The sequence below is a fragment of the Acinonyx jubatus genome, chromosome A2 (assembly GCF_027475565.1).
Source record: "Acinonyx jubatus isolate Ajub_Pintada_27869175 chromosome A2, VMU_Ajub_asm_v1.0, whole genome shotgun sequence".
Lineage (NCBI taxonomy): Eukaryota > Metazoa > Chordata > Mammalia > Carnivora > Felidae > Acinonyx > Acinonyx jubatus.
In genome coordinates, this window is record NC_069383.1 from 159,646,520 (window position 1) to 159,668,085 (window position 21,566).

Consider the following 21,566-nt stretch of genomic DNA (forward strand, 5'->3'; position numbering starts at 1 on the left):
GACTTCACCCAGGTGAGTTTTCCCGTTTTGCAAAACTTCACATGGCTGCTTAGAGAACTGGGAAGGCAGTCGTAGGGAGCGCGGGGGGCCGTGGTGGAGGCGGGGTGTGGAGGCTCCGGCCAGATGAGACCTCCCCTCTATCCCCTTATATTCATATTCCTCAGCTGAAGGGGGGGGGGGTGCAGGTTGCTCTGTAATCGCCCCCATTTTTTGATTACTCTGCATGAGTAGGAATATGGGGGACATTTATTTTATAAACTTCTGTATTCTTGGAATTCCTTTTATTTTTTTTAATATTTTAATTCCAAAAAATTTTTAATTTTTATTTTTGAGACAGGGAGAGACAGAGCATGAGTGGGGGTGGGGCAGAGAGAGAGGGAGACACAGAATCCGAAGCAGGCTCTGGGCTCTGAGCTGTCAGCACAGAGCCCGACGCGGGGCTCGAACTCACAGAGTGCGAGATCATGACCTGATCGGAAGTTGGACGCTTAACCGACTGAGCCACCCAGGTGCCCCTTTGAATTCCTTTTTAAATACGGATGTTTTATTTGTCATTTCTTTTTTTAAATTTTTTTAACGTTTATTTATTTTTGAAAGAGAGAGAGACAGAGCGTGAGCAGGGGAGGGGCAGAAAGACAGGGAGAAACAGAATCCAAAGCAGGCTCAGCTGTGCTGACAGCTCAGAGCCAGATGTAGGGCTCGAACTCACAAGCTGTGAGATCATGACCTAAGCAGAAGTCGGACACTCAACCAACTGAGCCACCCAAGCGCCCCTTCTGTCATTTCTTTAACAGAAAAAGAAAAGCTGTAGGAATATTCTCTTTTTTTAATTGTTATTATTTTTAAAAAATTTTACAGAGAGAGAGAGAGAGAGCTCGAGCAAGAGTGGGAGTGGGAGGGAGAGAGAGAATCTTAAGCAGGCTCCACACTCAGCACACAGCCTGACACGGGGCTCGATCTCACGACCCTGAGATCATGACCTGAGCCAAAATCAAGAGTCAGACACTTAACCGACTGAGCCGCCCAGAGGCCCCTACCCTTCTTTTTATTTTTTAAGGAAAGCGGGGACAACTTGCTGTGTGACCTCAGGCAAATCACTTAGCCTTTCTGAGCCTCAACAACCCCTTTTGTCGAGATAATAACCTCATCTGCCTGACAGGATGCTGGTCACATGTGTAAATTTCTCCACAAACAGTAGATGGGATCACCTCAGAGCTCCCTGAGGAGACTCCACGATGGAAAATATTCCGGAAGTAGGCAACAGGCCCAAGGAACCGAGCCAGGGACGCTAGGAGGTGGGAGTAGGTCTCTGCAAAGGAAAATCTCAGGGAGTTAACACTGGAAAGCTCCAGGATCTTTACCACCCGGCCTCCAGACTCTGTTCCTTGCCCCAGGGGACAGCCTGGCCCGGTCAGCTCCTGCCAGAGCCCACAGCTTATCGTCTCCAAACCTGTGCTGTTTGCTGGCCGCTGCTTAGACTCCCCCTTCTGCCCTGCAGTCTCCTGCCCGCCCCACCCCACCCCTCCCCCACCAGGTCAGAAGTGTTTATAAATGAAGCCAGGCTCGCCAGCTCTCGCTTAAAGAAATCGGGCAGCCTTCCGAGGCTTTTACTTTCCTGTCATTCATGCGGGACAGGAAGCAAGTGTCAATGATTCTTTCCTGATTTGGCTCAGCCACCTGTCAGCTCAGCTCTGTCACCAGAACAGCAAGCTGTCTGTTGCCCAGGGAGGCGAGCAACCAACCGGAAGCTCATGTTGCTTCTAGAGGTCAGTTCCCCAGGCTCCGTGCCTGCAAAGCAATCCTTCAAGGGCACATGTACAGTAACCGAGGCGAGCACAAGCCGCTAACAGTTGTGAATATTTCCAGGATCTGCTGCCCCACCCAGGAAAACCAGTTGTACGGGGCACAAAAGTCCTCTCTGTCTGCAGTAGACTTCAGGACACAGGTTTCCTTCAGATTGTTGGGAAACTCCTTTTTTTCCAACCATCATTTAAGTTAGAAGACTTTGGTGCTGGGGGCGCCTGGGTGGCTTAGTCGGTTAAGCGTCTGACTTCAGCTCGGGTCATGATCTCATGGCTTGTGAGTTCAAGCCCCGCATCGGGCCCTGGGCTGACAGCTCGGAGCCCGGAGCCTGCTTCGGATTCTGTGTCTCCCTCTCTCTGCCCCTCCCCTGCTCACGCTCTGTCTCTCTCTCTCTCTCTCAACAATAAATAAACATTAAAAGAAAAAAGCATTTGGTATTGATAATCACACAGCTCTATGCGTTTGTGGAAACTCATAGACCTCAGTAAAAAGGATGAATTTTACTTTATGTAAATTACACCTTATTTTTCAAAGAGACAATGCTTGGGAAAAACAAAACATTCGTGCTGCCTGCAGGTATATATGTTTGTCAAAATGCATCCAACTGAATGCTTAAGATAGATGTGGTTTATTTAAAGAAAATCATACCTCAATAAAGTATGTGATTGCCATACTATACATTTTAAAGGCCTGGCTCTGGAATTTTATTTGATAGCATTTGATGCAAAATCGAGGCCACTAGAACTCAGTTTCATTGATAGAAATCTGGGGGGTGGGTAAAAAGGGGTGGCTTGGTCGCTTAAGTGTCTGACTCTTGATTTGGGCTCTCTCCTCCTCTCTCTGCCCCTCCCCCTCTTGAGTTCTCTCTGTCGCTCCCTATCAAAATAAATAGATAAACTTAAAAAAAAGAAGTCAGGGATAATGAAAACATTTTCTCTTTTTTTAAGATTTTTTTTAACGTTTATTTTTGAGAGGCAGAGAGACAGCGTGTTTGTGTGTGGGCGGGGGAGGGGGGGAGAGAGAGAGGGAGACACAGAATCTGAAGCAAGCTCCAGGCTCTGAGCTGTCAGCCCAGAGCCCGACGCGAGCCTGACGTGGGGCTCGAACTCACAGACCCAGAGATCATGACCTGAGCTGAAGTCAGACTCTTAACCGGCTGAGTCACCCAGGCACTTCTATTTTCTTTCTTTCTTTCTTTTTTAATATTTATTTATTTTGAGAGGGAGAGAGAGAGAGAGAGAGAGAGAGAGAGAGAGAATGCGCACAAGTGGGGGAGGGGCAGAGGGAAAGAGTGAATCCCAAGCAGGCTCCGTGCTATTAGCATAGAGTCTGGTAAGGGACTCATCCCATGAACCTTGAGATCACGACCTGAGCCTAAACCAAGAGTCAGATGCTCAGTCCACCGAGTCACCCAGGTGCCCCTTTTCTTTTTTTTTAACTTTGCCTTTTTTTTAGTAATCTCTACACCCCACATGGGGCTGGAACTCACAGCCCAGAGATCAAAAGTCGAATGCTCTTCCCACTGAGCCAGTCAAGCATCCCGAAAATATTTTATTTTTCTTTAAAGACAATGAAAAGGCCTGTGGCCCTTTCCTGTTACTTAACTAAGGGTTTTCAAACTAAGATCCCAAGGAATCCTAGGGGTTCCTCATACTCCCCCTGCTTTTCACCCAACCTGAAGTCAGAGCTGCCTACTTCTGTGCCCCTCAAAAGCTTTTACCTGAAAAGTTCTGAGACCGAAGGGTTTGAAGAACCAGAACTCTCAAACGATGACTTTTGCTGCCTCCTGAGTCACCCTTGTGCCCAAGCTGTGTCTGTCCCTTCAAGGAAGGGAGCCTGTGACATTGCTCATCCCAGCCAAGCTCTCTGTCTTCCTGCCCCCCTAGTTTTCTTTCAGTTCCTCAAAGCTGGTGCACCCTGTCCTTCCCCAGGGCCTTGGGACATGCTGTTCCTTCCACCCAGAAAGCCTTCCCTCACTGGTTCTTTTGCTTAACTTGTCTCATCCTCTGATTTCTTCTTAGCCATCTCTTCCTCCACAAACCCTCCCTGGATTCTTCCACTGAGGGCCATGTTCTTCTTATTTTTTTTTTTAAGTTTATTTATTTTGAAAGGGGGAGAGGAGGGGCAGAGGGAGGGAGAGAGAGCGAATCCTGCATTGTCAGCGCCGAGTCCGATGCGGGGCTCGAACCCATGAACCATGGCATCATGACCTGAGCCGAAATCAAGAGTCAGATGCTCAACCAGCTGAGCCACCCAGGCGTCCCTTGGGTGGGACATGCTAATGTCAGAAGTTCTCCCAGAACCGGGTTCCTGTCCTTCAGGGTACAAGTGACTGGTGGGGGTTGAGGCTGACTGAGCACTTTCTTGGTGTCTGTCTTCTTCCGACAGGGCAAAGTGCATGGCGGGGTGGGGGGGAGGGGTGTCCCCTTGCTCCCCACCACACGCACGTGCATAGCGTCACATCTGGCACATAGTAGGTGCTCAATAAGCATTGCCTATACTATGGCTTGTGTACACGGCTGTTTTTACACAGGGATTTCACACACACCTATCACTTTCACCAAAACACGACATACAGAAAGACACGGGTGCGGATCTGAGCGTAAGCTCAAATTTTTCACTCCGTTCCCAGAAACCCTCCATCTGCCCTTTTCTCATCAGACTCCCCAGAAAACTTCCATCCTCCAACAGCATAAATTCGTTGTGCTTTTTTTTTCCTTTCTTCTTTTTTTGGTCCTTTTGTTTTTTTTAATGTATATTTTTCAAATTTATTTTTTTAATTTTTTTAATGCTTATTTATTTCTGAGACAGAGATAGAACATGAGTGGGGGAGGGGCAGAGACAGAGGGAGGCACAGGATCTGAAGCAGGCTCCAGGCTCCAAGCTGTCAGCACAGAGCCCGGCGCGGGGCTCGAACTCATGAACAGTGAGATCATGACCTGAGCCGAAGTCGTTCGCTCAACTGGCTGAGCCACCCAGGCACCCCTCAAATTTATTTTTCAGAGAGATCGTGTGAACAGGGGAGGGACAAAGAGAGAGGGAGACAGAGAATCCCAAGCAGGCTCCATGCTGTTAGCACAGAGCCCCACGCGGGGCTTACACCCACGAACCGTGAAATTTTGACCTGAGCCAAAACCAAGAGTTGGACACTCAACCAACTAAGCCACCCAGGCACCCATTTTTGGTCCTTTTTAGTATATGAATTTGGGTGGTATATTCTTTTTTGGGTCTGGATTGTTTTTACTTTTTACTTTTTTTTTAATGTTTATTTTTGAGAGACAGAACATGAGCAGGGGAGGGGCAGAGACAGAGGGAGACACAGAATCTGAAACAGGCTCCAGGCTCTGAGCTGTCAGCACAGAGCAAGGCTCGAACCCATGGGCTGTGAGATCACGACCTGAGCCGAAGTCGAATGCTTAACCAGCTGAGCCACCCAGGTGCCCCTGGCCTAGATTCTTTTGCTCACAATTATAATGGTGAGAATCTTCCAGACTGTTGCATATAGCTGCAAACGATACAGTGTGATCTCTCATTCATACTCATTTCTGTTGACCGGGGTGGGCAATTTTTTTTTTTTTTTTCCTGTAAAGGGCCCGATATAGCCAGGTTCACCTCTGTAGGCCATATAGTCAGTCTCTGTCACAACCTCTCAACTCTGCCACTGACCTAGGAAAAGCAGCCTCAGATAATCTATAAAATAGTGGCCATGGCCACGTTCCAAGAATGCTTTATTTATGGGCGCTGGGATTTGAATTTCATATACGTTTCATATGTCACTAAGGATTACATTTTTTTCCCCCAACGATTTAAAAATGTAAAAACTCTTTGGCAGCTCCCCAAAGAGTTAAACATAGAATTGCCATATGATCCAGCAATCCCACTCTGGGGTATATACCCAAGAAACCTGAAAGCAGGCATTCAGAGATGTTTATACACCAATGATTACAGAGGCATCATTCCCGACACTCAGTAGGTGGAAACAATGCACACGACAACTAACAGAAGAATGGATAAACACAAGGTGGCCTGTCCATACAGAGGAATATTAGCCATAAAAAGGAATGAGGTTCTGGGGCGCCTGGGTGGCTCGATCAGTTAAGCGTCCGACTTCAGCTCAGGTTATAATCTCACGGTTCGGGAGTTCGAGCGCCCAGTCGGGCTCTGTGCTGACAGCTCAGAGCCTGGAGCCTGCTTCGAATTCTGCGTCTCTCTCTCTCTCTCTCTCTTTGCTCCTACGCTCACGCTCTGTCTCTCTCGCCTGAAAAAATAATAATTAAAAAAAAAAAAACGCAAAAAACCCAAAAACGTAAAACCATGCTTAACTCCTGGGCTGCACAGAAATAGACAGTGGGCCAGATTTGTCCCATGGGCTGTCATTTGTCACCATCTGTTGTGGATGGTTCCATTGAAGGAAAATAAACCATGAATGTATCCATTCCATTGTTGATGGGCATCCGGGTATGAACCTCCTATGCAGTTCACACACCGGGAGGTTATTTTGGACACGCCTGCACTCCCCACCCCTGCATGCAAACTCCCAGCGTCTGGAACCAGGGCTTCTGGAATTATGCCCCAGGCACTACCTCCTGGACCAGCCCCAGCCCGGATGTGGGGGGGGGGGAGGGGGCGGGCGGCTCTTGAATGGGGAAACCGTGGCAGGGGGAGAGGGGGCAGGGCTTCCCACCCCTAGGCCCCTGGAGTCTGGCCTGGGGGCTTCCTCTTGGCCCCGGATGTGGGATGTGGGGGCCAAGAAACTTTGCCAAGACAGGAAGCTCCACATTCAGAAGCTTTAAAGAGGGACATGTGGCAGGGGCACGAAATCAGTGTCCGAGATTTGGCCTGCTGAGTCCATCCAGAGGGTAAGTGACGGCTGCCCAGAGCCCAGCCCTGGCTCAGCCCAGAGCCCCAGCCCGAGGGGGCCATGGCAAAGCGGGGACTCCAGCCGCGTCCCCCACAGGGACCCAGGGTTCCATATCCCTCCTGCTCTGTAGGCCCCATTCTCCCTGGACCCAGCTGTGGGCATCTTGGTTCCTTCTTGCAGTGCCTGAGGAATGAAGGCTCTTCCCCTCCTCCTCCTCCCTGTCCTGGGGCTGCTGGTGTGTGGCAGGTCTCTGTGTCCAGTGGAGGAAGCCATCAATGAGAAGATCCAGGACGGCACCCGCTCAAGTGAGGACCCTCAGCAGGGGCCTCAGAAACCCCTCTAACTCCTGACATAGAGCCACCATGAAGCCAGCCCCAACTAGAACCAAACCTCACCCCCAGACCCAACCCAACTGCAGCCCCCATGCAGCTCGGCCTTCAGCAGAAGCCCCAAATCCTCCTTCCTCTAAAACACTCATGGGAGCCTGGGAGGCGGTGAGCTGCCCGCCCACGGCTCTCGCTCTCCACCAGGGCCCCCTCCACCAGGGCCCCCAACCACCTGGGCCTTCCTCCAAAGCGCTTTCCAGACCCCCTGGGCGGGTCTCCAAAGCACCCCGGCAGCATGAGAGTGGGGGAGGGGCAGCTTGGTCTCATTCGGTCCCTTCTTCTCCCACAGTCCTTGAGACAATAAGGACCATCGGCCTGAGCTGCCGAACCGTCACCTCCAGGGGTGACTTGGCCACCTGCCCCTTAGGTGAGTACAGAAGTCCTTTGTCCAGGCTCTCAGTTACATTCCCAGTACCCCGTACCCCCTCCCCCTAAGACCAGCCTCTATTTCTTTCCCTTTAAAGATTTCTTTATTTTGAGAGAGAGAGGGAGACAGAGGATCCCAAGCAGGCTCCAGGCTCAGCAGGAGCCCAACGCGAAGCTCGATCCCACAACCCTGGGATCCTGAGCTGAGTCCGAGGTTTAACCAGCTGAGCCCCCTCCAGGCGCCCCCAGCCTCGGTTGCTTGAGTCCACTTCCCTGGAGTCCTGGTCTGCAGCCCCAGCCCTCCCCGCGCCCCCGCTCCGGGACCGCATTTCCTTAGGACACTGGAGAGTCCAGGCCTCCCTGCCGCAAGCACTGAGGCTCCCATTCCCAGGTGTTGGAGCCTCCAGCCCCCTCCGACCCCCAGGCCCGTAGCCTCCGGCTCGGGGCCAAGCTCCCTCCCCTGTCGCCCGCAGGCTTCGCCGTCACCGCCTGCACTTGTGGCTCCGCCTGCGGCTCGTGGGACGTGCGCGCCGAGACCACCTGCCACTGCCAGTGCGCGGGCATGGACTGGACGGGGGCTCGCTGCTGTCGCGTGCAGGCCCCCGCCTGAGGTCGCCCGAGCGCGGCTAGGGCTGGGGGGCGTGGCCAGGCCTCAGAGGGGCGGGGCTGGAAATAAACCCTGAGAAGACGACGGCGAGGGGCTGGGCGCCGCGCTGTCTTGCTGAGGTTTGGGGGAGAGAGCTGGCGTCTCCGAAAAGAGCGGGGCACGTAGACGCTGGAGGGAGGCGGTGGCCGGGGGGCGGCGCCCGTGGCTTTCTTCTGGCCATCCCCCTCTTGCCGTGTTTGCCCCCACCTCTGCCTCGGAGAAGAGGGCCTCAACTTCCTCTATAAGGACACTCACACCCAAGGAGCATGGCCTCCTTCAGGAGGGGAAGTGGGTGTTACCTTTGAGGCCACTTTGACGATCACCCTCGGGTTTCTGGCCTTCCAGGAAGGCGCTGGTTCATTCTGCCCCAGCCCACACAACGAGGCTTCATCAGGGGTCTAGGTCTGGACGGCACGGGGACCCCCGCCCCGCCATCCCTCATACACTCCAGGCCCCCCAAGCCCCCGGTAGCCCCAGGGTCAAGGTGGACCCCTGAATCACCTCTCAGCCCAGAGTCCTGAGCCCCCATCCGTCACTCCCCAACCTCATTGAGGGTCCCTCAAGGCACAGGCAAAGCCAGGCCGTGGACAGGGAGGAATCTCCACCGGAGCCGGCTGAGAACTCTTACCTGAGGCCACGAACCGCGAGTTCACGTTTTCACACTTGCAGGCGCAGTTTCGAGGAGTTAGTTAACAACCCGCGGTATATACACCCTCACGGACACTTGAATATGAAAACAGAGTGCAGGGTACTTGTCCGCTCTTTGGTGTATCCCTGGCGCTTCAAAGAGAGCATGTCACATAGTAGGCACTCAGGAAATGTCTGTTAAATAAATAACCACATACGCACGTGGATACCCCACGCAGGTGCACACCCTCCATGTCCAGACACAGTTACACACGGCCATGTGCACACAGTACACAACCCAGTTACTATGGTCACACAGGGATACACCATGCCTACACACACACACACACACACACACACACACACACACGTAGGCACAAGGAGGCACCCCTGAATCACAAAGGTGTGCCCATGGAAAGAGGAGCACAGACACATAGACATATTTAAGCCCTGGACAGAGTCCCCATCCCAGCCTGGAATGACTGAGATCTCAGTCTGAATTCTGACCCAGAAGATGAGTCATGTGTGACCCCTGCACAGCTTCCTGAGGGCACAAATCTGGTGATTCAGAGTTCCAGTTCCCTGGGACTCCTAATCCTAATTTATTATTATTATTGTTATTATTATCAAATAATAATCCTATTAGTTAAGATAGTTTTAAATTATCTTAAAACCCAGTCCCTTGACAGACACAGACTCAGACTTCAGAACACTTGGTGCCCAGTCTTGAAAGGGACCCCAGCCTCAAATGTCACAGTCCCCAGCAGCACGCTCCAGGGACTTGGGAACGGGCAATGGGGTGGGATCCTGGTTTTCAAGATGTTTTGGACTCTCCTTCCACGGCCACCCACCTCCTACGATGCCACAGCCTCCTGTCTGCTCCTGGTGGCCGTAAGCTAACATCACAACACTCCTGTTGCCCCTGGAGCCCACCCAGACCCCAATCCAGAGGTTCCTCTCCTAGGTCCTCCCTCCTAACCCCACGGCGGCCATGGGGTTGAGGTGGGACCACTGAGTCAGAAGTGTGTTGAGGAGGAGAGAAGTTGAGTCTAGTACCTGGCCTGTCCCGCCCCCTCACTCATGTGGAGGGGGGTGCCCTCCTTTGTCCCCAGATTCTGATCAGAATGCGTCTTTACCTCCAAGTCCCACTCAATTGCCCCCCTGTATCTGGACCCCAAGAAGGTACTCTTCAGAGACTTCACTTCCAACACAGTCATTCTCTGTCCCACAGTGCACACTCGGACAGGCAAGCTCCTTTCTTAAGCCTCCATTTCCTCATTTGCCAACTGCCCAGCCCCCTGAGGCAGCCAAGACTGGTCTAGTTGCAAGTGCCACAAATGCCACTTCAAACTAGTGTGAGCAAAAGTAAAAGGAAATTTCTGGGTTATGTAACTGAGAGGCTCAGGGTAGAACAATGGATTCAGGTATGGCTGGATCCAGGTATCAGATGATGCCTCCAGGACCTGACTGCCTCTCCGGTCTGCTTTCCTCAGTGCTGGCTTCTCTCTCAGCAGGCCCTTCCCCATCACAGCTCCAGGCTTACATCTTCCCAGTCTCTGAGAGTCCCAGTGGAGAGGAAAAAAAGACGAAATGCCTTTTTTTCCTGGTAAATGCAACAAAAGTCCCGGGCCTGAGCTTCATTGGCTGACTCTGGCTCATTTGCCCACCCCTGTGTCAAATCTTAGACTCTGATTGGCTGGGCCTGGATCATGTGCCCACTCTTAACCAACCTCTGGTTTACGGTCGGTTGGACTTGAGACGCATATTCTTTCTTAAGAGAAAACTGAGACTATTACTCCATGGCAGGGGCTGGTCAGGGAACCCCACAGAGCCCTCTCATGACTGCTTGTGGGCCTCCAGTCTCACAGCTACCATTGTGCCAGAGGGCTGGAGTCTGGTCTCGGCTTCAACTGAGCTTCCCTAATGTGCGGTGCTTCGGCCCCACCCCCTGCACCTGTCCATCACAGCAGAGCCAGCTGCCCATTGGTCCGGCTCCTCCGCGGCTGTTACATCAGGAAAGGGAGTTGAATTCCTCAGTTGCTGACTTCTTTCTAAGGTCAGAGGGAGGAGCTGCCATCTAATCACTATTTTTTTTAATTTTTTTTTTTTAACGTCTATTTATTTTTTGAGAGACAGAGCATGAGCTGGGAAGGGGACAGAGGGAGAGGGGGAGTCGCAGATTCCGAAGCAGGCTCCAGGCTCCGAGCTCTCAGCACAGAACCCGACGCGGGGCTCGAACCCACGAACCATGAGATCATGACCTGAGCCGAAGTTGGCCGGCCCAACCGACTGAGGCACCCGGGTGCCCCTGCCATCTAATCACTACTAAACCAATCTCTGAGCAGACAAGGTTGGCAATAGTTTAGAGAACAGTTTAATCACACATTTAAGAGCTAAAACATACTTCTCACACATAAAAGTCTTTTAAATTCTCTTTTACTTATTGTTCCAAAGGGAGGAAACTAGGATAGCTGATGAGGGAGCACGAGGCAGGCTGAGCACAAGCTAGCACGCCCCCACCCCCTCCTCTCACCCGGGTGGGATCTGTGTGATATTCCTTGGACACTCCCAGCTACCCAAGAACAAAGGAAAGGGGTTTAAGTGCTTGCCCTGGTGCTGTGGGAAACTAAGGCAAATGAAAAATCAAATCCGCTTACTGCCTACAGCCCGTTGATAAGTCCTTGAAACCAGCAGAGGGACCTCCCTCTAGGAGCTCAGCTGCCTCAAGGATGACACTTTCCTGGGGGCAAAAAAACCTTAGCTTAACAGATCCCTACCTCAAGGATCCTGTAAATCAACTTCCTTTATCTCAACTGCCCCAAGATATATGCTGGCAACCATCCTCCCAGCTTCTGGCCCCTCCCCCATATACATCTGAAGGGTCTCGTGACTGAGGTTTTATCAAACAGTAACAAATGGTGTTTCCCTAGCAACAGCCAACCCCGGCAAGGTCCTGGAACCCTTGCTTCCAAAATTCCTTAGAGACTTACTCCATCACTGATCCCCTCCCAAATGAGGGCATATTTGAGTTACCTGTCACAACCCCAGCGCAGCTCTTTTTGCGCAGGCGTCCTGTCCCCATGCTTTAATAAAATCACTTTTTTTTGCACCAAGACATCTTTAAGAATTCTTTATTGGGGCGCCTGGGTGGCGCAGTCGGTTAAGCGTCCGACTTCAGCCAGGTCACGATCTCGCGGTCCGTGAGTTCGAGCCCCGCGTAGGGCTCTGGGCTGACGGCTCAGAGCCTGGAGCCTGTTTCCGATTCTGTGTCTCCCTCTCTCTCTGCCCCTCCCCCGTTCATGCTCTGTCTCGCTCTGTCCCAAAAATAAATAAACGTTGAAAAAAAAAATTAAAAAAAAAAAAAAAAGAATTCTTTCTTGGCCGTCGGCTCTGGACCCATCACCCCAAAACTTCATCAATAGTCTAGACCAGCGCTGTCCAGTAGGGCAGCCATCAAATACTTGAAATGTGCCTTAAGTGTAAACACAAGACACGTTTGTTTTCAAGGATTTAGTACCAAAAAAAGGTCTCAGAGCCAAAACCGAAAGGTCTAAAAACCCAAAACATCTCAATTTTTTAGTCTCGTCTACATGCTGAAGTGATAATTGTACTATGCTAAGTACAATACATTATTAAAATTAACTGTCTTTTTGTTATCTTTTTAATGCGGCTGCTAGAAAATTTTAAGATGATTTTTTTTTAAATTTTTTTTAACGTTTATTTATTTTTGAGACAGAGAGAGACAGAGCATGAATGGGGGAGGGAGGAAGAGAGAGGGAGACACAGCATCTGAAGCAGGCTCCGGGCTCTGAGCCATCAGCCCAGAGCCCAATGCGGGGCTCGAACTCACAGACCGCGAGATCGTGACCTGAGTTGAAGTCGGACGCTTAACCGACTGAGCTACCCAGGCGCCCCCAGAAAATTTTAAACTGGAGATGTGGTTTACATTACATTTCTACCAGAAGGCACTGTTCTAAAGTTAAAGAGAAAATTCCCTGTACACGTTGTCTCATTTTTATCTCCAGTCTTCAAGGTCACAGACAAAGAGAGCTCTAAGACATCTAGACAGAGTGCCACCCTGTGAATGCATGAATATGGATATTTCTCTAGGGCAAGCACATGTAGAGGCATGCCAATGAGCAAGCCATGTGAATACGTGAGCAGATGAGTAAGGGTATTTGGGAGTGTGTGTGAGTGTGGGTAGATGAGCAGATGTGTGGATGAGAGTGAGTGTTTCCAGTTAGTCTCTGTCTGGGGACCCGGGGACAGGGGACACCACATCCAGGGTTAGGTCAAGGTGTGGGTCTGGCTTCAGTCCCAGATGTGGGTGGGGCTCCAGTAATTGGTCCTCTTGCCTTAATTCTGTTCCTTTCCTCCCATGGGGCTTTAAAGAAGCAGAATTTTTGGGGTGGAGCTGAGGGGTGGGACTGGGGCTGGGGGGAGAAAGACGTGGCAGGCTCAGGAATCCTGCTTCCAAGCCCGGCTGCCTCAAACCTAAAAGGTGGGGATCCCAGGTGCCCCAGGTTTTCTCCTGAGAGGGGCAGGGGACAAAGTTCATTTGGGGAGACACACACACAGCTTCCTGTAAAGTTCCTGATCATCCTTTAAATTCTTTTGAATTTATTTACATTGAGCATAATTGACATGTCACATTGTGTAAGCCTGATGATACATTTGTATATTGCAACAGGATGACTGCCACGGGTTCCTGACCATTCTGTCCTGTCTCTGGGTCCATGGGCTTCTCTGCTTGACCCTCCGTGAGACCTCTGGACTCCTAAGACCCTCTGGATCTGGGAGGGGAGGAGAGGATGCCCCAGGGTCAGAGGGTCCCAGATCACTGAAAAGAGGAGGCTGACCTCTCCTCCCCCCACCCTCAGCCCAGAGATTTCCTCATCTGCCGCGACACCTTCCGGTGGGTGGGGTGTGTGTGGGCAAATTGGCAGACTGGGAACCATGGGGTCTGAGGAAATCTGCTTGAATCAGGAGGTCAAGATGCAAGCAACAGCCTTCAAAGACAAGAAACAGAGGGCCCCAGACCATAAGGAAGGTTCGGTACCTCAAGGTGGGGAGGGGAGACGGCAGGAGGGAGAGGTGGGGATGGGAGAGGTAAGGGGCTGAAAGCTGGGTCACAGGGCTCCCTCCCCTACCCCAAAAGGCACATGTGTACGTGTACCCCCCAAACACTCACACACGCCCTCTCCACCTAACCAAGAAGCAGATCTTGTTTCCCCATTCCTTCTCTTTTATCCCCAGAAATCTGTTATCTGCAGGGGTTTGGTTGAGCCAAGATCTCTGAGCCCCCCTCCGACCCCCACCCCAGCCCCAGAGCCCCAGGCAGGTTTCCATTCTCACTGACCCACCCACAGGTGCAGACCCTGACTATGAGAATATCACCTTGACCTTCAGAAACCAGGAGCAACCAAGGGGCAGCCATTCACCACCCAAGAATCGAGGCAAGCAGCCACCTGCCAGCCCGCACCTCACAGCCTCGGGAGGGGCCCCTGGTAGGACATCACGGGAACAAGGGCACTGTGAGGAGGCCTGGGGCAATGGTGTGGGGCATGGTGGCCTCAGGACTTGTGAGTCACAGTCGCAGGGGTAGCTCCGCAGGTGGTGATGATGATGCGAGTGGTGCTGGTGTTGGGAGTGTTGGTGACAGTGTGGGTAATGTTGGTGAGGGGATCGTGCAGTGGATCAGGAAGGAGCCACCTAGACAAGAGTTGATGAGACTTGTTGCTGGGGACAGTGCTGATAACGACAGGCACTGAGGTGGATGGGCTTCAGTGACAGCTGCTGCTGATGTTGTGAGTGCTGGTGAAGGGGATGGCAAGGGGGAGACCTGATGGTGACAGCGTTACGGACAACTACTGGTGGCTGTGGGCGGGCTGCATGCTGGTGGTCGCAGTGGCTGTATTGGCAGGAGTGGGAGCAGGTGAGACAGCTCTGAGTCGGAGCTCAGTGTAGAGTCAGTGCCGACGGTCTAAGCGGCCGTGTTGGGCCCTGGAGGTCACCTGTCCTGCCTCTGCTCCAGTCCCAGCCTGGTCGAGGCCGGCCCCAGACTCTGCCCAGGTCCCTCGTTGGCTGCACAGAGCCACCCTGAGCCTGTACACCCTCCTTGCCCTGTTCTGCATCGTTCTCTTGGCCTTGGTCCTGGTGAAGAGTGAGTAGGGTCTTCGGTTTCACTTTCCTTTCTGTCGTTCTTTGGTGGGTGGGGAGGGGGCTGCGGCGGCGTAAAGGGGGGCCTCGGGAGGTGGGGGAGGCCCCGTGTTCCCACCGTGTCTCCCTTCTCCCTCGTTGCTCTCCCTTCCCCCACCCTTGTTTCCAGGACAGCCCAACTGGGGGTGCTTCAAGGGTGTTCCTGCCTCCCCCGCCCCTCCTCCTGAACAGATTCTGAGGTGTCCCAGGAGCTGCTGGTCGTGAAAAGGGAGCTCCAGAATGGTAAGGGTGGGACCTGGGGGAGGCCCATGGGGTCAGGGTGGGCAGCGGTGATTCACACGTGTCTGTTTCTTGCCTCAGTCTCCATCTCGGGACAACAGTGTCAGGAGGAGCAGAAACAGGGCTGGAGCAGCATCCAGCAGCTCATCACGGAGGCCAGGCAGGACATTGACATGATCAAGAGAAATGTCCACATGGGGAATGAGAAAGTGAAGATGCTGTCAACAGGTGCCCTTGCAGACCCTTACTGGGCGGGCTTGGTCTCATGCTGGGCGCTGGGGGATTGGGGGAGGCGACAGCAGGGGTCTGCCCTCCCAGTGCTCAGGGTTTAGGGGGTGATGGATGTCACCCTCTGGGCGGGGATATTTAAAAAGGGAAGGCCAAGTACATGGGCTCTGCAACACCCAGGCTGGGGCGGGGGCGGGGTGGGCAGGGAAGAGCCTTCCAATAAAGGTGAGGGCCTTGTCTGAGGCCCAGACCAGCTTTCTCCTGTCCCCCTGCCCCCAGACTTAAGCCAGATCAAGACTAAATTACATGAAATCTCCAAGATACTAGAGAAGAAGCCGCAGCCACGTAAGTTGGGCTAGGGAGGTGGATGAGGAGGGAGCCACATCTCTGGCCCTGGTTTCTCCCTGGGGGGGGGGGGGGAGGGGAAGGGATCTGCCTGACCTTGGGTCTTCATCCTGCTCAGAGCCCACAGCTCAATAAATGAGAAGACATTGACACCCAGGCTGCAGCTTGGAGGACGGGGCTGCACTTCCCCGTGAAGACGGCCGCATGCGTGCCTCATGGCGTCATGGGAGCGATAACACATGACACAGTGGGCGGCTGTGTCAGCAAGGACCGCAGAAGTGTGTCAGCCTGGGCGCGGGTGTTGGTAACACGTGTTGCACTGTGAACACGTGTGAATGTCCTGTGGTATGTTGTGTGTGAATGTCATGGAGCTGTGTGTGTGCGTGTGCGCGTGCGTGTGTGTGTGTGGAGCACCCGCTACATCACTGTAACTGCGGGTGTTGAGTGTGTACCCCGTCACTACCTGTGTTGTGTGAACAGGCGGGTGTCAGTGTGTGACTGATTATGTCACGGAGGGTGTGCAGAGCGGGTACATTTGTGCGTTCCCTTGTTTCTGCACTCACGTTTTGTGATTTGTGACGATAAAGGCCAATGGGAAAGAATGTGGCTTTCAGATCTGTTCCTGGGAGCATCTGGGGGTGGGGGTGGGGACCCGGTGGCGGAGGGTCTGCAAGTATTAAGGGATGAGGAAAGTCACACAGCAAGCACGCGCACGTGATAACCAGGAGCCCTGGGGGCACGAGCGTGTGTGAGCATGAATGCCCTGAATGGGTCCTTTTGTGCCCATGAACTTGTACCCAGCGAGGAATAGTCTCTGTGCCTGAGACTGTGTGCCCAGTAGGGTTTGTGGCCGGAGATATACACTGTTTCCCTAAGTGGGGCGCCTCGGTGGCTCAGTCGGTTAAGCGTCCGACTTCGGCTCAGGTCATGATTTCCCAGTTCGTGGGTTCGAGCCCCGCGTCCAGCTCTGTGCTGACAGCTCGGAGCCTGGAAGGTGCTTCGGATTCTGTGTCTCCCTCTCTCTCTGCCCCTCCCCCACTTGCATTCTCTCTCTCTCTCTCTCTCTCTCAAAAATAAACATTAAAAAAAATTAACAATGTCTCCCTAAGTGTAGGGGGACCCACAGATACATCTGAACCCTTAAGCATGTCCCCACCGGTGTAACTTCCTGAGTGTATATGCCCGCTGAGCATGTATTCGTGAGTGCGCATGCCCCTAAGTGCCCCTGGCTCGTGGACGTATGTCCCCTAAGAGAACATGTGTCCATAGGCAAACGTTTGTCCCTAAGACAAATGGACATGTGCACACGGGCAGACGTGTGTCCCTGAGAGAACATGTGCCCAAGGATATACACGTGTCCCTAAGACCAGAGACTGTGTCCCCAAGGCATAGGTGTGCTCCCAGGCCAAATAGACGTATGCCCAAGGGCACACATGTGCCCCTGAGACCGAGACATGGGCCCATCGTCAACTGTGTGCCCTTGAGCCGGTAGCCATCCGTGCAGTTTGCCTGAGCGCTTGGCACCCCACGCCAGCCCCGCCCTTGGCCTCAGGGCCACACCCCTCCGTCAGGTGCCCCGGACACGCGCGCCCCCAGGCGGCAGCTCTCTGGAATCTCCGTGAGCGCGCGCGCCCCGCCCACGAGCCTGTCGGCCGCAGCGCCTGCGCACTTAAGCCCTTTTACGGCGCCGTAAAGCTGCTCGGCCGAACCGAAGGCCTCAGTACCCTGGTGAGACCCCGCCCGCCCGCGACCCCTGCCCGCGTCGGGCCTCGCCCGTTCTCGGACCCTCCCGCGCCCGGTGGGCCTGGGGATCCCGGGCTAAGGTCTCGGCGCCCGCGATCCTCGGTCCGTCCGCGTCGGCCCACGCAAGGGAGGGGGGGTCCTTGAGGAGGGTGGGCTCCCTCCCCGGCCCTCTGCCCGGTTCACGCCGGCGTGGGGGGCTTGGGGCCCCCGCCTCTCCGGGTCTTAGCTTACTGGCCCCCATCACAGCCCCGTGGAGGGGTCTCAACGCTCCTCCCCCCCCCCCCCCCCCCCCCCCCCGTCTCACGCTCTGGGCCCTCCTGTAGTCGGCTGCGCACCTGGGGGGCGTCTTGGAGCCCCTGGACCCCCTCCCCCGCCGGCCTTCTCAACCCCCCCGCCGGCCTTCCCACCCCCCCCGCCGGCCTACCCCCCCACCCCCCCCGCCGGCCTACCCCCCCCCACCCCCCGCCCTCGCCGCCACGCAGACTTCGTTGGGGCAGGCCCACCCTCCCCAGACCCCGCCGGCCTCTGGCTCCTTCCCTGGTAGTGGGAAGGGGGTTCTGCGCTCCTCCTCTCGACCCCACCCTTGACAGAGGCTTCACACTTGAATGGGCGAGGACGGGGGGCGGGGAGGGAGGGTGTCTCCGCGCCCTTGGGATCCCCCCCAGCAGCTCCTGTCCCCCACACCCCCACCGTAGATCCGCTCCGCGGAGATCTTAGCGCCCCCTCTGGGTTTCCTCCAACAGCCTTTTCCGGGTCTCTTCCCCCACTGACCACTGGCTTGGGGCGCTAGGATGGGAGGATCACAGCGCCCCCTCCTGGGCCCCCCAAACTTCGGGTCTCACAGTCGGCCTCGGCCTCCTCCACCTTGTCCTCCACTGTCCAGCTACATTTCTGGAGGGCGCGGAGATGGAGGGGTTCCCAACGCCTTCTGTGCGCCCCCCCTGCAGTCTTCCTTACAAACGCAGGCCCGCCCACGTCTCAAGGAGGCGTGCTTCGTGCCTGACACATGGGCGCTGCCAGAGCCGTTTCCTCCTAGCTTGCCCCTCGCATCTCCTCTGTTCTTCCCCCAAACCGCAGCCCCCCCTCCCCCCCCTCACTCCCGCCATGGGTCTTGACGCACCCTACTGCCTTCTCCCGTTTCTCTGGCTTTCCGCAGGGGAGAGGCGGGGATGTTCTCTTCATCTGCAGAAGTCAGCGCTGTTTTTGCTGGAGCGCTTGCAGGGGACAGTACCCGGGTCTTCTCACGGCCCCCCATCCTTGTCCCCCCCCCCCCCATGCACTAGTTCTCTAGGTGCTCCCACACCACAGGTGGCAGAGGGGGCAGGGCACAGAGGTCCTTTCCACGTAGGAGCAATCGCCTGGAACTTAAGAGTGGTTTCCAGCGCCCCCTTCCCCTCCCCCTCTTGTGTCTTCCCACCTGCCCCCTTCCCCCAAAGGTGCAAACCTGCCTCTTTCCCCGTCTTCCTTCACGGGCTTAGGCTTCATGGAGGGGGCGTGCTTTACGCCCAGGCGGACGCCCCCCCTTTCTTTCCCCCTCTTCTTTTCCTACACGGGAGGTCAGCAGTGGAGCACACAGACCCGGTAGCGCGTTCTCCGCACCCCCCTCCCCGCCCCACACGCGTTTCCTTGTGTCCCCGCAGGGCGGCGGCAGGATGGAGGCGCGCTTCACGCGCGGAAAGTCGGCGCTGCTGGAGCGCGCGCTGGTGCGGCCGCGCACCGAGGTGAGCCTGAGCGCCTTCGCGCTGCTCTTCTCCGAGCTGGTACAGCACTGCCAGAGCCGCGTCTTCTCCGTGGCCGAGCTGCAGGCGCGCCTGGCCGCGCTGGGCCGCCAGGTGGGCGCGCGCGTTCTGGACGCCCTGGTGGCCCGCGAAAAGGGTGCCCGGCGCGAGACCAAGGTGCTGGGCGCCCTGCTCTTCGTCAAGGGCGCCGTGTGGAAGGCGCTCTTCGGCAAGGAGGCCGACAAGCTGGAGCAGGCCAACGACGACGCGCGAACCTTCTACATCATAGAGCGGGAGCCGCTCATCAACACCTACATCTCCGTGCCCAAGGAGAACAGCACGCTCAACTGCGCCAGCTTCACGGCGGGCATCGTGGAGGCGGTGCTCACGCACAGCGGCTTTCCTGCTAAGGTCACGGCGCACTGGCACAAGGGCACCACGCTCATGATCAAGTTTGAGGAGGCCGTCATAGCCCGAGACCGGGCGCTGGAGGGCCGCTGACCCCGCGGGAGATAAAGATGCAGAGAGCCCCCTTAGCAAGTGTGTCTTGTGTCTTGTGGGGGGGCCTCAGAGATCCGCTCAACGCCTCGACCCAGGTCCCTGCCTCAGGCTGGTGAGGGAGGCCGGGACCCGAGCCTGTTTGGGATGCCGTGGGGCTGCGGTGGGGGTGGGCTTCCAGACGGGGCGGGGGGAAGGCAGGGGGGGGGGCAGTGTGGAGAGAAGTCTGCAGAAGGAGCTGCTGGCGTGGCTGGAGGCAGGAGGATGCTGACCCTCTCTGGAATCACGATTGGAGGCCAGGCCGGAGAGGTGGGGGGTGAGGGATCAGGCGGAGAGAGGCTCCATCAGGCGGGCACACTTCTTCTGTAAAGGACCAGATAGGAGTGTATGCCTAGAAGTCTCTGTCCAGCCACTCTGCTCCGCGGTGTAGACAGCAGCATGCCAAGAATTGGGTGCGGCTGTGTGTCTAGAAAACAGGCGGAGGGGGATCCTTTGCTGACCCCTGCTTTAGAGCCTTGCCTCTCAAAGTGTGGTCCACGACAAGCAGCCTCCGTATCTCCTGGGAGGTTGTCAGAAATGCGGACTCTCGGGCCCCCCCGAAGGCCCACTAACAGCGTGTCATTCGGCAAGATCCCCAGGGGATTCCTGTGTACCCTATTTTGAGAAGCGGTGCTCTAGGGCACAGAGTATGTTCCAACTGGGGTGGCCGGGCCCCACCCCCAGAGTTTCCGATTCTGCAGATCTGAGTGGGCTGAGGATTTGCATTTCTGGAAGTTCCCAAGAACTGGCTGATGCTCCGGGGAGCCGCATTTTAAGAATTACCCCCCTGGACTCTCTGTCCCCAAAATAAATAAACGTTGAAAAAAAAAATGAAAAAAAAGAAAAAAAAGAATTACCCCCCTGGAGACCTGGGGAAATGGATGGGCTCACTTCCGAAATCTCGGGGCGCCTACCGTATTTTGAAGTGGATATCGATGATACATGAACATATCCTTGTTGTGTTTTTTTACGATTTTACTTTTAAGTAACGTCTACACCCAACACGGGGCTCGAGCTCACAACCCTGATCAGGATCAAGAGTTGCATGCCGTACCTACTGAGCTAGCCAGGTGCCCCGTGTGTGCCTTGTTTAAAAAGTAAAATCTGACGCCTGAGGCAACCCTGCCTTTCCCTTCTGCCCACCATCCTTGCGGGGTTCCTGAGAGCTCCTCCTCCCCAGGGTCCATCCTGCCAGACTTTTGGGGGGAAACTTTTCAAATGTTTCTTCCTCCCTCCCCATCCCCCTTCCCCTGGATTTCAATGAGCCTGATGTGAAGGAGAACTTGGCGGTGCCCTGGGCTGGGTCCCCTCACTGTTGATGGAGAGTTTAAGGGCGGGATGGATGCAGCTTTTCCATTGTGTTTTTGGGGTGCATGGTGGAGGCGGGCATGGGGGGGGGGCCGAGGTGCCGGGTTTGGTCAGGGGGCAGTTTCGGGATTCCAACCAGGGTGATGGGGGGGGGGTGTTGGCACATCTCGAAGATACGTGGTCCATAAATGGAACTTGGGGGCGCCTCCCGTGTATAGCACAGGGATGGCCGTGGTCAGGAAATAGCTGTTGCCTGAGGAAGGGGGTGGTCACAGTGGCAGTCTGAATCGGGGGCGAGGGGTCAATGTCTAGGAAGCCAAGGAGGATCGGAGGTCTGGAGTCCAGGAGTCAGCACAGTGGCGGGTGCCGCCCGTCTGGGTGGAGTGGGCAGGGCACCTGGTGCCTGGGAAGCCGGATTTTCAGGGGGAGCTGCGGGAGGCTTTGGGCTTAGCAGCCTCAGGTCCCCCGGGGACCCTGGCGAGCTTGGCCTGCAAGGCCTGCTGGGTGAGGGGCAGGTTGCGGGAGGCAGGGATGGCCCAGCCTGCTGCATCCAGAGGCCT

At 55.1% G+C, this 21,566-nt stretch overlaps 3 protein-coding genes across 6 annotated transcripts; all 3 read left to right on the forward strand.

Annotated features, from left to right (window-relative positions):
• The first annotated feature begins 6,473 nt into the window (after positions 1–6,473).
• On the forward strand, positions 6,474–8,081 carry RETN (resistin). Of its 2 annotated transcripts, none has more exons than XM_027050180.2 (4): positions 6,474–6,662; positions 6,795–6,969; positions 7,340–7,417; positions 7,890–8,081. In XM_027050180.2, exons 2-4 carry the CDS (start codon positions 6,855–6,857, stop codon positions 8,024–8,026), a joined length of 330 nt encoding a protein of 109 aa, XP_026905981.1. In that variant the 5' UTR covers positions 6,474–6,662; positions 6,795–6,854; the 3' UTR covers positions 8,027–8,081. The 2 variants fall into 2 exon arrangements, with proteins under 2 accessions (XP_026905981.1, XP_026905982.1); XM_027050181.2 differs by having other exon boundaries at positions 6,845–6,969.
• A 5,231-nt stretch (positions 8,082–13,312) lies between these two features.
• On the forward strand, positions 13,313–16,765 carry MCEMP1 (mast cell expressed membrane protein 1). 2 transcript variants are annotated; one of them, XM_015067487.3, is made up of 7 exons: positions 13,313–13,754; positions 14,059–14,196; positions 14,724–14,852; positions 15,080–15,130; positions 15,209–15,355; positions 15,635–15,700; positions 15,819–16,765. In XM_015067487.3, exons 1-7 carry the CDS (start codon positions 13,646–13,648, stop codon positions 15,833–15,835), a joined length of 657 nt encoding a protein of 218 aa, XP_014922973.2. In that variant the 5' UTR covers positions 13,313–13,645; the 3' UTR covers positions 15,836–16,765. The 2 variants fall into 2 exon arrangements, with proteins under 2 accessions (XP_014922973.2, XP_014922974.2); XM_015067488.3 differs by having other exon boundaries at positions 13,316–13,739.
• Positions 16,766–17,333: 568 nt separating this feature from the next.
• TRAPPC5 (trafficking protein particle complex subunit 5) lies at positions 17,334–19,697 on the forward strand. 2 transcript variants are annotated; one of them, XM_027050242.2, is made up of 2 exons: positions 17,334–17,428; positions 19,084–19,697. In XM_027050242.2, exon 2 carries the CDS (start codon positions 19,096–19,098, stop codon positions 19,660–19,662), a length of 567 nt encoding a protein of 188 aa, XP_026906043.1. In that variant the 5' UTR covers positions 17,334–17,428; positions 19,084–19,095; the 3' UTR covers positions 19,663–19,697. The 2 variants fall into 2 exon arrangements, with proteins under 2 accessions (XP_026906043.1, XP_026906044.1); XM_027050243.2 differs by having other exon boundaries at positions 17,428–17,545.
• The last annotated feature ends 1,869 nt before the right edge of the window (positions 19,698–21,566 follow it).